Source organism: Eretmochelys imbricata, chromosome 7 (assembly GCF_965152235.1).
Source record: "Eretmochelys imbricata isolate rEreImb1 chromosome 7, rEreImb1.hap1, whole genome shotgun sequence".
NCBI lineage: Eukaryota > Metazoa > Chordata > Testudines > Cheloniidae > Eretmochelys > Eretmochelys imbricata.
In genome coordinates, this window is record NC_135578.1 from 102,372,700 (window position 1) to 102,387,567 (window position 14,868).

The following is a 14,868-nucleotide window of genomic DNA, read 5'->3' on the forward strand; positions in this document are numbered from 1 at the left end:
ATAATTTGATAATGGACTCTTCAGTCTAGCCGACAAAAGTACAGGATCTACTTGCAGGAAGTTGAAGCTAGACAAATCCAGATTGGAAATAAAGAGCAATTTTTTAAGTGAGGGTAATTAACCATTGGAATGACTTACCAAGAACTGTGGTGGATTTTCCATCACTTGCAATTTTTAAATCACGATGAGATGTTTTTCTAAACACATATGTTCCAGTTCAAACACAAAGTAATTCAATTAAGTCATATGGCCTGTGTTGTACAGGAGGTCGGACTTGATCGGGGTGGGCAAACTTTTTGGCCCGAGGGCCACATCTGGGTGGGGAAATTGCATGCAGGGCCATGAATGTAGGTCTGGGGTAGTGGGTTGGGGTGCAGGAGGGAGTGCGGTGTGCAGGAAGGGGCTCAGGGCAAGGGGTTGGAACAGAGAAAGGGTGCGGGTACATGAGGGGGCTCAGGGAAGGGGGTTGGGGTGCAGGAGGGATGCTGGGTACGGCAGGGGGCTCAGGGCAGGGAGTTGGGGTGCAGGAGGGGTTTGTGGTGCGGGCTCTGGCCTGGTGCCGCTTACTTGGAGTGACTCCAGGGCGGCAGCGGTGCACACTGGGGCCAGGGCAGGCTCCCTGCCTGCCTGCCCTGGCCCTGTGCTGCTCTGGGAAGCGTCCGGCACCACGTCCCTGCAGCCCCGGGGGGAGGGGGAGCAGAGAGCTCTGCGGGCTGCTGTCGCCTGTGGGTACCTCCCCTAAAGCTCCCATTGGCCATGGTTCCCTGTTCCCGGCCAATGGGTGCTTCGGGGGAGGTACCCAGAGGCAAGAGCAGCGCGCTCAGCCCTCTGCCCACCCTCCCCCAGAGGCTGCAGGGATGTGGTGCCGGCTGCTTCCCGGAGTGGAGTGGGGCCCACGGAGCCACAGGGGTGGCAATTCCACAAGCCAGATTCGGCCTACGGGCCATAGTTTGCCCACCCCTGGACTAGATGATCACAATAATCCCTTCTGGCCTTAGTCAACGAATCTATGAATGATGTATGATCCCATTTCTAAATCAGTCATTGTTTCCACAAATACACATCTAAATGGAAAGGAAGATGCAGCCTAGTGCCGAAGTCAGAAAGCCACCTAAATCTGAAAGTTTGCAGCCCTCAGATGACATTTTGGAGACCCAACAGGACACCTCTAAATGAGAATATAGCCTACAATGCTTCCATCCTTAATTAAGGAATGAAACTACATCCCCAGTTTTTGTGCCCCTGTCCTGTGCTTCTCACACTGACCTGACAGTTTGACTCATTAAAATTTTGTATAATCGTTTCAAAAACTGAATTATTTTTAAATTTAATGGGATCCTGTTGTAGTTTAGATTTCAGATGGGCCTGAGTTGCATCTGGATGTTTAAACATTCTCAAACAGGACCGGTGGTTATGGTATAGGCATTATAGGTTTGTGCCTAATTCCCCAACTCCTGGAATCATGTGATTAGATCAAAATCACATCTTTTATTTTTGCAAGTAAGTTTGTTGTCCTCATGATTGGGAAGAAAAGCTTGAAATTTGTGTGACTAGTGCAGATGTGTCTATCTGAGTCTGCAGACAGCCTGAAACAGTGGCTCTAAAACAGGGACCCACTCCATGCACTTTAATGGAGTGTTAACTCCAAGACTGACTGTTCTGGGGTACCCCACCAACACAACACAAGCAGAGAATGCTGTACATGGCAGGAGGAAAGGGAGTGCTATGGCTTGGCCCAGCTGCCCAAGCAGATACACCTCAGCTGCTGGGGTAAGTAGCAAGAAGCCCTCTGTGCTGCCACCCCTCCTTCTCCGGGGGTGAGAGGAATCTGCTGCCACCCTTGCTTCTTCTAAGGGGAGAGGGAACCTACCTCCCTTGTTCCCGCTCTTAGAGCCCTGGAACGCCTTAATCTGGCTCTTAATCTCAAAAATCATTGCTATTCAAATCCAGGTTTTTGGTTCAACTTGGCTCCTGAGAGAGGGGGGACAGGCCATGACATTTGGATCTGGATGCCAGTTTCCTCAAAGTACAGAGGTGTTTGGGTTATATGTTTAGTTTAGCATGTCACAGAACACATTGTATAAATTCAGCATTCGCACTCCAAGGAAGAGATGCATAACAACAAATAAATATATCAAAACTATTGGTTTGTACCTGAAATTTATTAAAACATTAACATTAGTACCAAATATACTGTTTATATCTTCTCTTACCTGTAACTCAAAGTTGGCTTGGTCAAGAAATTTTTTGTTTAGCATATCTGCATACTGATTAATTGCTCGCAGGAAGACTCTGAAAGATCAAGAGAAAATTACATAATTACACACTTATACTTTGGCACCTTTGTAAGTTTGGCATCGCAATTAGATACAAATCTGAGACTATCTGGAAAGTGAAAGCTGTAGCGGTTATTTGAAAAGCAGTGTGATCTCACTACTGTTAAGCATACAGAATTATATGCAGATGTTCTCAAAATTAATCATGTAAATTAGCAGATGCAGAATAAAAGAAACAGAAGCAATGTTTTGGATAAAATCACTTCTCTCTAAAATACCACAAGATAATCAAGTGAACATTAAAAATTCATTTCATTAACAAAAAGTGCAAATTAATTACTTTATAAAGTCCCAGTGTCTTAATGTTATATATTTAGCATTAAACCGTATCTTAACTATTAGTTCAGGCAAGACACATTTTTGAACTAATTATCAACCATTCACCATCTTACTTTTGGTCCAGTGGCCCAAAGTACGCATGTGGTGCCTGAGAAAAATGTTTTGAAGTTTTCTAGTCGAATGCTCTGCTTTAAAATGATAAATTAGGACCTGTAGCAATTTACTACTTTTCTAAACAAGAAACTTCTCAAATAGTATTAGGTGTTGTTTTGAGAAGCTTTAAAAATAAGAAGTGTTTAATGAGGATAAGGAGGTCTCTACTTGGTGTCATGGTGTCAAAGAATAACACATATTATTCTTTAGCCTCCTGGTTTCTACTTTTGAGACAAGCATTATATTCCAGCTGTAAATTGCTTAATAGATGCTATTAGACTGTCAAGCTAAACCCTGGGTAAAGGAACATGTCCTTTGTGCAGACTGTAGATACTGTAGATTTAATTATTTTTCAAGGCATGTGCAATAATAAAGACCAGTCACAATGCCTTTTTCTAATGGCCTCTCTCTTTTTGCACAATAGCAATCTGTAAAGGAGAATCCACATTAGGATACAGATAATAAACTTATTTACTTTTTCTATATTTCAACAGCAAGCAACAGAAAATTTAAGAAACTAAAGCTAGGGACACATGATGTATTGGCAGCTGGAAATCTCTTTCACAGGAATTAAGAGTTTTATCCACATTTGAACTAAATGAAAGACCTCCTGTCTTTGCCACATCTCTCTCACAATCAAGTGAAACAATCCCCTATTTGCACGTACACAGCAAGATAGGAAAGGAGTTTCTATATATAGACTACCTCCTTGCATTTACGTAATTTCTTAAGACATTCTGATACCATTGTGATGAGCATGGTACAAATACCTATACCTGATAGACAGACCAGATACCTACCGTAACACTGTCACTTAGAAATTAAAGAAAATGTATGACGGTGCATGGGAGGGAATCTTATTATGGAGTCAATTATGCCTAAAAACTAGAGTGATATTGCATTTCCCTAATAATCTTTAATAGTAGAATAAAGTACAAAATTACTTTAAGGTTATTTTTCTTTGGTCTTACACTAAACTCTTCTTCTCCCCTTTTTATATGTACACATTTTTCAGTACGACCCTAGCACTTCTCAAAAAACACACAAATATATGTATGTGCATCCCTTCCACGTACATATGCACTGGAGGGTTTGCACAAACACGTATGTTTGCATTAGCTATGTTTGTCAGCATATACATTTTGGGATCAATTTATTTAATGGATTTTACAAGTGGGATGAATTTAGTATACACTGAAAAGAAAACCAGAGACACATAATATATATTTAGATCTTACAGTGATTCAATTACTCTGCTTTGATATATGCAAAGACTGATTACCTTTCCAAATAATTGAATTATGTTGCCTCAAGATATTGCCATAATAGATTCAATGTGATCCATCTAATTAAGCTTTGGAAGAATTTCAGGATTTTACAGACAAATATTTTCTTAAAAATTTAAGGTTCATATTTTACTCTATGCTGATTCTAATACATAACAATAATGAACAAATTGACTATTGAAAAGCAACCAGTTTTATATATATATAAAATATATATATACACACATACACACACACATACACACTTGACTGTATATAAACTTTACATTAGAAAGTTGTGCATTTTGTATTATTGTTTGTGTATTGGAGCTGAAAGGATAACAAATATTGTCTATAAAATATATATTTATGAGTAAACTACCAAATGAATTAGGTGATGAGAAAGATCAAGTCCCTGATCCTACAAGTTACAATGTGCAAATGAACCCATATACTCATGCAGAGCCTCACTGAGTTCAACATAACTTGCAGAATCAGGGCTCAAAAGAACAGCATAATCTATGTAGCAAACAGGTCTGTTTGCAAAGCACAATACACACAAATTACTTCCTATAGTTCATTCATACCAGAGTAAATATTCACTTATGGTGTCCAACTATTTAACGTTAATCAGTAATCCTACTAGAAAAAAAAGCTTTCTCTGTTTGGAAGGTGCAACATGTATAGACACAGCCTTTTTGGTAAAACTATTTTTATTATAAGTTATAATTCATACTTTAGTTTCCAACAGATGTGAAACCAGAAAAAAAAAAATGAAAGGAAACACTTTAGAGGTAAAGCTTTTGTAGAGCTCTGTATGAGGTTGCAAAGAAATGTTAAAACACCTTTGCTACACAAATCAATGGTCTGGACATTATCAGAGTGAGTTACGTGACCATCAGTTACTTGAGTCCAAGCTCCACAATTCAGATCTGGATTGTGATTAATGCTGTGTTGAGTGGAAGGATGCAGTGGGGTTGAGTTCGTACCTTGGTATTTAATTCACTCCTTTATAGAAACAAGATCACTTGCATGAGCTGAACATGGAGTATGTGGATCTGGATTCTTTATTCAGGCTTGTCTCTAACGATAATGTTACAAAAACAACAAAGGCCCGAAATTCTGCTCTCTAAAGTTAAAGACATCCTTGTGATAACCAGGAGTTCAAGCTTTGCTCTTAACTTCTTATTTCTGATTTGTATAGAGCTCAAAATGCATTAGGCATTTTAGACAGAAAAATAAGGCTAGGTCCTTCTGGGCACATTACAACGTGCAGACAAAGAGGGGAACAACACAAATTAGTGTGACTCATCGGTGGAATGGGGCACACTCCTGGTAGTTCCATCACATAGAGTAAAGCTGTCCTGGAAGAAGTGTGTTTCAAGAGGGACTAGAAGAAAAGGATGGTGGCACGGCACAGAGGATCAGGGAGGATCATCATAGAAACAGGCCAGAAGAAGTGAGTGAAGTGAGGACACAAAGGGGGAGTTCACCAGGTGGCCTGGTCAGAGAGAACGGTCCAGGATGGAAGCAGGTCTACGTGTGTGTGGGGTGAAGTGGCAAGGTAGTATAGCAGTGTAAACTTGTGGTGGTAGGTGATGGGACGCTAATAAAGGGACCAAAGGAAGACAAGGCAAGAACTTGAATATTTCCTTGCTTTTGTGGCTTTGACTCTTACCTTCAGAATGTGAAAGGATTTTTTTTTGTGACTTTTAAAAAAAGAAACAACAAAACTATTAACCCTGCCTCTCCCTTATCACTATGGACAAAGCTCCGGTAATCTGCAATTGAGATTAATGCAAACCACTCCCCTCTGGCTTTTCTCATTCCTTTCCCATTTCAGCTGATCCAAAGCACGTACAAAAGACCTTTCTTTATGACCCTGACTGACTTTCTGGCCCCTCTGAAATCAACTAGAGTTTTTCCATTAGCTTTAATGGACCAGGACTGCATCCCATGTCTCCCAGTTACTGATTCTCTTCATTGGCTCCAACTTTTCTTCTGCAGGACATTAAAGCTTCTCCTGTTCACAAATAACAGAATAGATTTATTTCACACTTTTCAAAAATAAATCAGCCTTTGGACTGAGAAAAAAAAAAAAAGGAAATTTTTTAAAAATACTTAGAAGCAAATGAAAATAGTGGCTAAAATGAAGTCAAGTTGCAACCATAACCATGTTGCTTGCTCCAGCCCCTCTCTTAGATACCACTCTGCTTTTCTGTAAAATTGTAAATGAGTTTGCTTTTGTTTGCTGACAAATGTGTTTTGTACACAAACACAAAAATGGCTGGCAGTAAACAAAAACGTTAAGTTTTAAGTTAAAAATAGGAAATTTAAGGTTACTTTTTCCATTAAGGTAGCAAATTTAAAAGAAGAGACATAAAATGTGAAAGTTAAGTTTCATACTATACGTAAATGTGTATCTTTATCAAATGTGGGTATACACAGACTCTATACATGTATAAAATCATCCTGGCCAACATACCATCCAAATGAGAGGGAGGGAGGGAGAGAAGTAAATTTAGACCTGGTCTACCCACAGAGTTACACCAGTTTTATTTTTAATCAATTTAGTTAAATTGGTACAACTTTGTGTTTAGACACACTTGAGTCTATTTAAACTTGGTTTATATTGGCAACCAGTTGTAAAACGGCAACTGTGTCCACCCAGGGGTCTGTGTAATTAAACTGAAACAAGTTGCATGTAAGCAAGCACATAATTGAGACCTACTGCCCTTGTATCTGGCATTTTGTTTTGTGTCCCATCCCCTGACCCCAAGTATTGACCAGTTCAAAATTGACTAATCTTCTTGCAGTTGTGTCTCAATTTGATTGTTTTAGCCTTTGATCCTGTTACCATCTTAACTTCTTTCTCCTCAGCCACCTCCTTATTTATTTATTAAAATGTTGCCATTTTTTGCTATCCTAACACCCTTTTTGGGAGTAGGATTTCTTCAGACAAAGCCCAGAAATCTTAGGATGTCTGCCATTGAGCTGCAAAAGAGAGCTGCTGCAGCAACTATTAAAGGACTAGAGCTGTCTGGAAAATGACAATTCCATTTCAAGGCAACTTTCAAGATTTCATAATTTGTTTTTGTTCCACATTGGAACAAAACCTAAACTTCTAGAGCATTCATACATTAAATGGAATTGTGTCAAAATGTCTGGTTTTGGATCAAAACTGGAGCTTTTCGATTCAAGACGGAAATACTGACTGAACCTTTGTTGTGGTATAGTTGAAGGATGATGATGTCAGATATTTAGCATAAAACTATTCCAGAATACAGTACCGCATAATGAAAAGCAATATCTGCATTGCAATAAAAGCAACATCCACCCTGAATAATTACAAGTTAATTGAGGAAAGGGGAAGTTAGAAAGGGGAATAATCAGAAACCAATTTAACTGCTCTAGCCTCCTGGCACAATTAAAGTTACTAAAATGACATTTGTTACAATCAAGCCCACAGCACTTTCTAGCATGTCTGTTACTGACTGTTTGGTGCCAATAAAACACAAATTTTTTGATGATACAGTATCTGATAAAAGGAGGAAATGATCTAACTTTGAGTAGAAATACTAAAACCAAAGGTAAATTTTGTTTCTTATTAAACTTGGTTTGGGGCAGAGGATAGTTGAATTCTGCCAAATATTTCCAGGTGTATTTTGGCTGACCATAAAATGAATTTGCTTCAGGCATACTCACATGTGTGTTTGTTTTTCACAATGCATTCATCAATGCATGTGATACTCGCATGAATGCACACAGAAAGTGAAAGTGTTCACAACAGAAGTGGTCTACTGCATAGGATGGAATACTATTTGGTACAGCAGGGTCACCGGGGGCCTGATTCACCACTGCATTACTTCTGTTTTACCTAGGTGTAAATCAATTTTCCAATAGACTTACATAAATACAGGTCATAAAATTGGACTGATGCAATGGTGTATTAGGACTGTATTCTCCAAAACCCATGAAGGCAGTCTTAGTAAAGAGGCAATTGAATAAGCCAAGCAAGGATCCGACCACAGACATCACAGCTAGGACCATGAATACACCTGCGATTATTTTGTGTGAATGTGATATGGAAAATTAACTTGTAATTCTGCATCAAGACAGTGCTTTTTTAAAAATATTCTAATTCTTCTAGGACTGATTCTCAGGTAGAGTCTGTGTCAGCTAGAAAGGAAAAAGTTCACAATTTTCAAACAATAATCCCTAATTCTGCTTGTCTGTTCTCTTCTCCATGGACTGCTACAGCTCCCTGAGAGGAATCAGAAACAATACAAATAATTATGTGATTTATGTGACCAATTTCAAGTAACCAACAACTTGAATTTTGAATATTGAGCTCCAAATACATACAAAATGTTTGCAATCAATCTGTTATTAAAAAGAAAAAGATCATGCAGTCACCGTGGACAGTTTTGGAAAACTTCTGCTCTCAAAAAGGCTAACCATATGTTAGGAACAATTAGGAAAGGGATAAAATATAAGACAGAAAATATAATGATATCACTATACAAACCCATGATGGGCCCATACCTTGGATACTGGGTTAAGTTGTGGTCATCCCATTTCAGAAAGGATATAACGGAAGTGGAAGAAGTTCAGAGAAGGGCTAAAAAGCTGATTAACAGTATGAACCACCTTCCATATGAGGACAGACTAAAAAGATAGGACTCTTCAGCTTAGAAAAGATATGATTAAGTGGGGACCTGATAGAGGTCTATAAAATCATTAATGGTGGGGATCAAGTGAATAGAGAAACGTTTCATCAGGTCACCCACTGAAATTAATAGGCAGCAGGTTTAATACAAACAAGAGGAAGCACTTTTTCATGCAAAGCTAACCTGTGGAACTCATAGCCATAGAATGCTGTGACGGGCAAAAGTATAATTGAGCTAAAAACAGAACTGCATAAGTTTACGGCAGATAGATCCCATGAAATGGCTGGTAGCCAAGGTGACCAGGGATGCAAGCCTAAATCTTTCGCTACCAGAAGCCGGGAATGGAAGACAGGGTAGATCACTCCATAATTGCCCTGTTCTGTATATTCTCCTTAAAGGTCTGATATGGGCCACTGTCAGAGACAGGATACTGGGGAAGATGGACCACGCTCAGACCCAGTACGGGAGCTCTTATATTTTTATGTAGTTATTCATTATTTATTGTGTCCAAAGTGCTTTAGGCGGTTTATGGATATAAACTAATAGAGGTCCTAGCTCCAAAGAACTTAAAAATGAATTTGCCACTTGATGCATGTGGAAAGATCCTTGCACCCACACGTAGTTCCATTGATCCCAAGCGGACACCTACATGAATCAGAATGCAAAATCTGCTTTTAAAAGACAAAAATATAGATGAAGGATGGGTAAAAGGATGCAGCTTACAAGCAAAGCAATTGGAGGTCTGGCACACAATTCATCTCTGTGTGGGTTTTTTTCTTTATTTAGTAATGTCATCCTTCTCTTCTTCCATTCTCTTTTACATTCATCCAGGGTGCCCTGACTTGCTTAATCACCAAGGTTTTAAAAAGTCCTTGTGCTCTGCCTTCTCTTCACTCAGTCCCCTTTATCCCATGGGGGTTTTCACAAGCGTAGGGGAAAGAGTGTAAGTCACATAATGCCTTAAGAGTGTAAAACATCTAATTCACAGAGCAACACTGTCACACACATATAAAACCCAACAAAAATCCAACAAGTAACGGTGAAGAAAGGATGTATGTAAACAAATCATAATCCTCATACAGACATTTCATAAAAAGGACAAAGCTAATTCACAGAGGACATTAGTAACTGCAGATTATTTAGTTAGATATAGTTTGGGATTCACAATTAAACTGTAAAGCCCAATACATTGCAGTACTTCTGATATTAAAACAATTCAAGCTGCAAATACTCCTCTCTCAAGAAATGCTTTACTCAAAATGACAACATCTCTTCTAGACAGAGAAAAAAAAAGAGTGACAGATTCAATCATCACAGAACACTTATCCAAATAACCATACATGGACTCAGCCTTTTTATTATTTGAGTCTACTTGAGAATTCTGTGAATGAGAGGGAGTTTAAAATCAGGTTACAAAAGGCACAATTGTGAGGTCACCAATTAAGTTAGATGGAAGGATAATGAATGCTTTATTTCAGCTGATCAACCTTCCAGTACATCATCAACCTTTGCCTGTTGAGCTCTGAAAGTCAGATGATTCAATAGGTAAGATTCAGATACCTCCTTTCTCGGTACATTTGAGATGAAACGAGAGCACAAGAAATAAGAGTGACCAGAACCTCACTAAAGCATAACATACTCTTTTCCTTGAAAGGCTACAATCACATATAAATACAAGTAAAAACTATTGTTTTTAATTTAAATAAAATCTTGCTTTTCAGTAAGCTTAGAATTCTAAGAATCAATAAAGTGTGAATAACTAATCGGCTTTATGAAGCACACTTAATTTTCAACAACTTTTTACTTCACATATAAAAAGCTCTATTAAAACCCATATTTTAATATACTACCGTATAATGGTTTTATTCATGGAAATGTACACATTACATTGATTCAAAAAGATATAGTGATCTGATGCGGTATTAAATATTTACATGTATTAGCAGTATCCAAGTTTTATGATAAAAAGTTGCTCACTGAAATCTTTATTGTCATAGGTTGGAGAATGGGAAACCATGGAAAGTGGGAAATCACATGGAGGTACCGCTGCTGTTGTGGAAGTAATCACAAGAGGCTTGTGTCAGCCCCCAGCATTCCCCAGAGCCAGAGGGACCATCATAGCTATCACTCTGCTCTCTCCCCCACCACCTGAATAAGAGCAGCAAAGGAGATAGGAATTTCCAATTCCCCCTGACTTTCCTCCCACCAGCTCAGAAGGACCCAGCCTAGGCACCAAGCGAAAGGGCTTTTCCACATAAGGTTTTTGTACCGCTTTAACTGTACCAGTTTAGAAATCGATTAAAACATAGTACAACCCCATAGTGCGGATGCAGTTATACCAGTATACGGGTGTTTACAATGGTATAGCTTATTCCCATGCATTTATCAGCAGAAAATCACCTCCAGCAATTTGCAAATATGCCAGTTGTAACATATGCAAGTGGACACTAATTAAAAATGTCAACTCTTACAATTTTTACACAAAGACGACTGGACAAGGGAGTCGTCAAGGGACATAAGTTCAAAGGCAGAATTTGCTTTCTTAAAGTCTAAAACAGGTTTCAGAACCTGTCTGTGGAGCTGAGCTAACTAAAAGAAGGTTGAGGGGAGATATGATTGCTCTCTATAAATATATCAGAGGGATAAATACTGGAGAGAGAGAGGAATTATTTAAGCTCAGTACCAGTGTGGACACAAGAACAAATGGATATAAACTGGCCACCAGGAAGTTTAGACTTGAAATTAGATGAAGGTTTCTAACCATCAGAGGAGTGAAGTTTTGGAATAGCCTTCCATGGGAAGCAGTGGGGGCAAAAGATCTATCTGGCTTTAAGATTAAACTCGATAAGTTTATGGAGGAGATGGTATGATGGGATAACATGGTTTTGGTAATTAAATATTCATGGTAAATAGGCTCAATGGCCTGTGATGGGATATTAGATGGGGTGGGATCTGAGTTACCCAGGAAAGAATTTTCTGTAGTATCTGGCTGGTGAATCTTGCCCATATGCTCAGGGTTTAGCTGATCGCCATATTTGGGGTCGGGAAGGAATTTTTTCTCCAGGGCAGATTGGAAGAGGCCCTGGAGGTTTTTCGCCTTCCTCTGTAGCATGGGGCTGGAGGATTCTCTGCTCCTTGAAGTCTTTAAACCACGATTTGAGGACTTCAATAGCTCAGACATAGGTGAGAGGTTTTTTGCAGGAGTGGTGGGTGAAATTCTGTGGCATGCATTGTGCAGGAGGTCAGACTAGATGATCATAATGGTCCCTTCTGACCTAAATATCTAGGAATCTATAAAAATTATACATATCTCTTCTGTTTAAAACTACACTCCAGGAAGAGAATGCTTTAACTGACGTGATACAGGAGGGCCAGGGAGCAGTGGTAGAGTGAAATATATAAACACTAGGCTGATTAAGGCATGGTTCCCTGTAGACTAGGGAGGGTTACTACAGGTTAATTGGAGCACCTGTAGTCAATTAAGCCCTGTCAGGAACCTAATAAAACCCCCTGCTTCAGGCAGTCAGGGGAAGAGGAGGAAGGAGAGAGGACTGGAGGTTGGCGGTGTGTTGTGAGAGCTGAAAGACCAGAGAACCGAAGTAAGAGAGACCCTACGCTGGCAGGGCAGGGAGACTCCCTCCCGCAGTGTCTAGGACCGAGCGTAATCCCACCCAAGGGGGAAGAGGGTAGGAAACCCACAGGGATTGAGAGAGGCTGGGACTCAGAGCGAGGAGCAAACCCAGACCCCTCCCCCACTTCTCTCCTCTACCACTTGCCTAGGCCACTAGCAGGGCCTTCGGCACCCAAGAGCAGGGGCAAAGGGTGGCGTCTTAGCCGCCCCCCCCCCAAGAAAAGCCCAGGACCCACCATACGAACGTCAGCAATCTTGTCACACGGCGTCTCAAGCTGTCCCTACATAGGGCTGATCCAAAGCCCAATGAAGTCAATGGAAAGCCTGTTATTAACTTAAATGAGCTTCAAATAAGGCCTTCAGCATTCAAAGATTCTCAGACTGCAAGATTCCTGCAGCTTCATATGAAAAGCTTAGTGTGTAGACAGAAGAAGCTTGAGCATGAGTTAAAGGCAGGTGTAAAGAGTTTTAAATGGGTGAAGTTCTGTAGCATGCAATGTGCAGGAGGACAGACTAGATGACCTTGATGGTCCCTTCTGACCTTAAAGTCTATGAGTTTATGATGGGGTGGTCACACTTACTGACCCTCCAGGCAGCGTATGATAATCTTCAGAAGTTTGAGATCTGGGCGTGCTGGCTGGGACTCGGGGCTTCAGCTCTGCAGAGCATGCCTGCTGGGGCTTGGGGCTTCAGCCCCACTACTGCTGAAGCCCTGAGACTCAGTAGGTGCCTCCCGCAGGGCTGAAACCCTGAGAAGCCACTCCCTGCAGGGAAGAAGTCTTGAGCTCCCCCAGCCTCAGGCTGGTAGGTGGAGAATGGGGTGGGGGCATGGGTGGCTCCGCAAGCCGCAATTTAAATGTAAAAGATCTGCATGCAGCTCGTGAGCCATGGTTTGGCCACCCCTGGTCTATGAGATAAGATATTTTAATCAGTTCTACACCATCACTCCCTCGCAGCCCCTCATTAGACATGGGTCTCTTCTCAGTTCCACCTATATTTATATGTATTAATTTTAAAAGCCCTATTGAATCCCCACATAGTTTTGTTGATTTAGAATTAAGGATTCTCAAATACTTTTCCTCATAAAATAACCATCTTAAAAAAGCCAGGAAATAGCAATTTAAGGAAACGGGTTATGTTAACCTATAAGCATCAAGATACTCAACCACATCATACACGAATGCCCTTTTTAACAAACACACTTTCAACAAGATGATCACCCTCAATACACATAACAAAGGAATGAAAATGTACACCAGAACCTACACCCAATCTATCAGTTTGTTACTTTCTTATGCAATGCCTTATAAATTATCAACAGCCATAGCCATATTGAAACCACCACAAACACACCATTTCCTAATATTTCTGTATGGTTTTATTTAGCATGCATTGTATTGCCAATCTGATTTCTGAAGATTATTACCTAAATATGTAGTAGTTTGGTGACTACACTTCTGATAAACCACTATATTTTCTCATATGTAATTCCATCCCCATCATCAATTCTGTTCTGCTCCTGCCCCTATCTTTGTTTTTCCTTCTTGCCTCCTGACTTCTCCCTATTTTTCTATCATTTTTTACTTATTAGAGAGATAAAGTGAATGAGGTAATATCTTTTATTGAACCAATGTATTCTGGTGAAAGAGACAAGTTTTTGAGTTTACACAGAGCTCTTCTTCAGATTTGGGAAAGGTACTTAAAAGTGTCACAACTAAATATAATGTGGAACATATTGTTTAGCATAAGTAATATGCACATTGTAAGAGACCATTCAAGGTGAAGTGGCCCATTAACACCTCTGCAATCATAAAAAAGGGGATTACTGGGCTACAGATTGTTGTAATAAGCCATAAATCCATACATTTTTACTTATGATTGCCTACAAAGTTAGTCCTATTTTTACGTTAGGATTATGTCCTGTCCTTGATCTATGTACAAACCTCCCACTGTTGCCAGTGGAAGATTGTCTGTGGATTGTCCTGGATAATACTGCCAAGAACAAATGTTAAAAATCATGAGTGAGGCCCTAGAGCACATCATGCGGTCTTAAAAATCATGAGTTTTTTAATAAATTTTGGATTTTTGTGTTTGCAATCTGTCTTTTCAAGCTTTTCTCCACAACCATGAGGCTAGAAACAAAAACAGATTCTCATCTGATCTCATATGTATAGGAGCTGAAGCATTAAGTAAAACACCAAATATCACAAGAGTTGGCAGTATATAGATCTAACTCTATATCCCTGACCCACAAATCACAAATAAAAATGCAATTTGACCCTCTCCACAGACTGTGCTTTACATCCCTGAAATAACAAGAGCAAAGTATGAGTATTAAGGATTTTTTTGCTCCCAAACAACTTTGCCAGTTTTAAAAACCTCTAGTCTGGTTGTCTTTTTAAAAATTCCAATTTAACACTTAATCTTTGGATAATGTTTCTCTTTTAATGACCTTGTCCTCACTTCCTTATTGAGGGTAAGTGTCCCAGAGGTCCCTTTCTGATGACTTCTGGGATTTAAATAAATAAATAAAT

The 14,868-nt window shown here is 39.7% G+C and overlaps 1 protein-coding gene across 1 annotated transcript in view; it reads right to left on the reverse strand.

Annotated features, from left to right (window-relative positions):
* DOCK1 (dedicator of cytokinesis 1) overlaps positions 1-14,868 on the reverse strand; it is a 549,703-nt gene that overhangs the window by 152,037 nt on the left and 382,798 nt on the right. Inside the window, exon 30 of the mRNA XM_077822901.1 lies at positions 2,214-2,292. Coding sequence (XP_077679027.1) covers positions 2,214-2,292 — 79 coding nt within the window. The remainder of the gene's footprint in view (positions 1-2,213; positions 2,293-14,868) is intronic.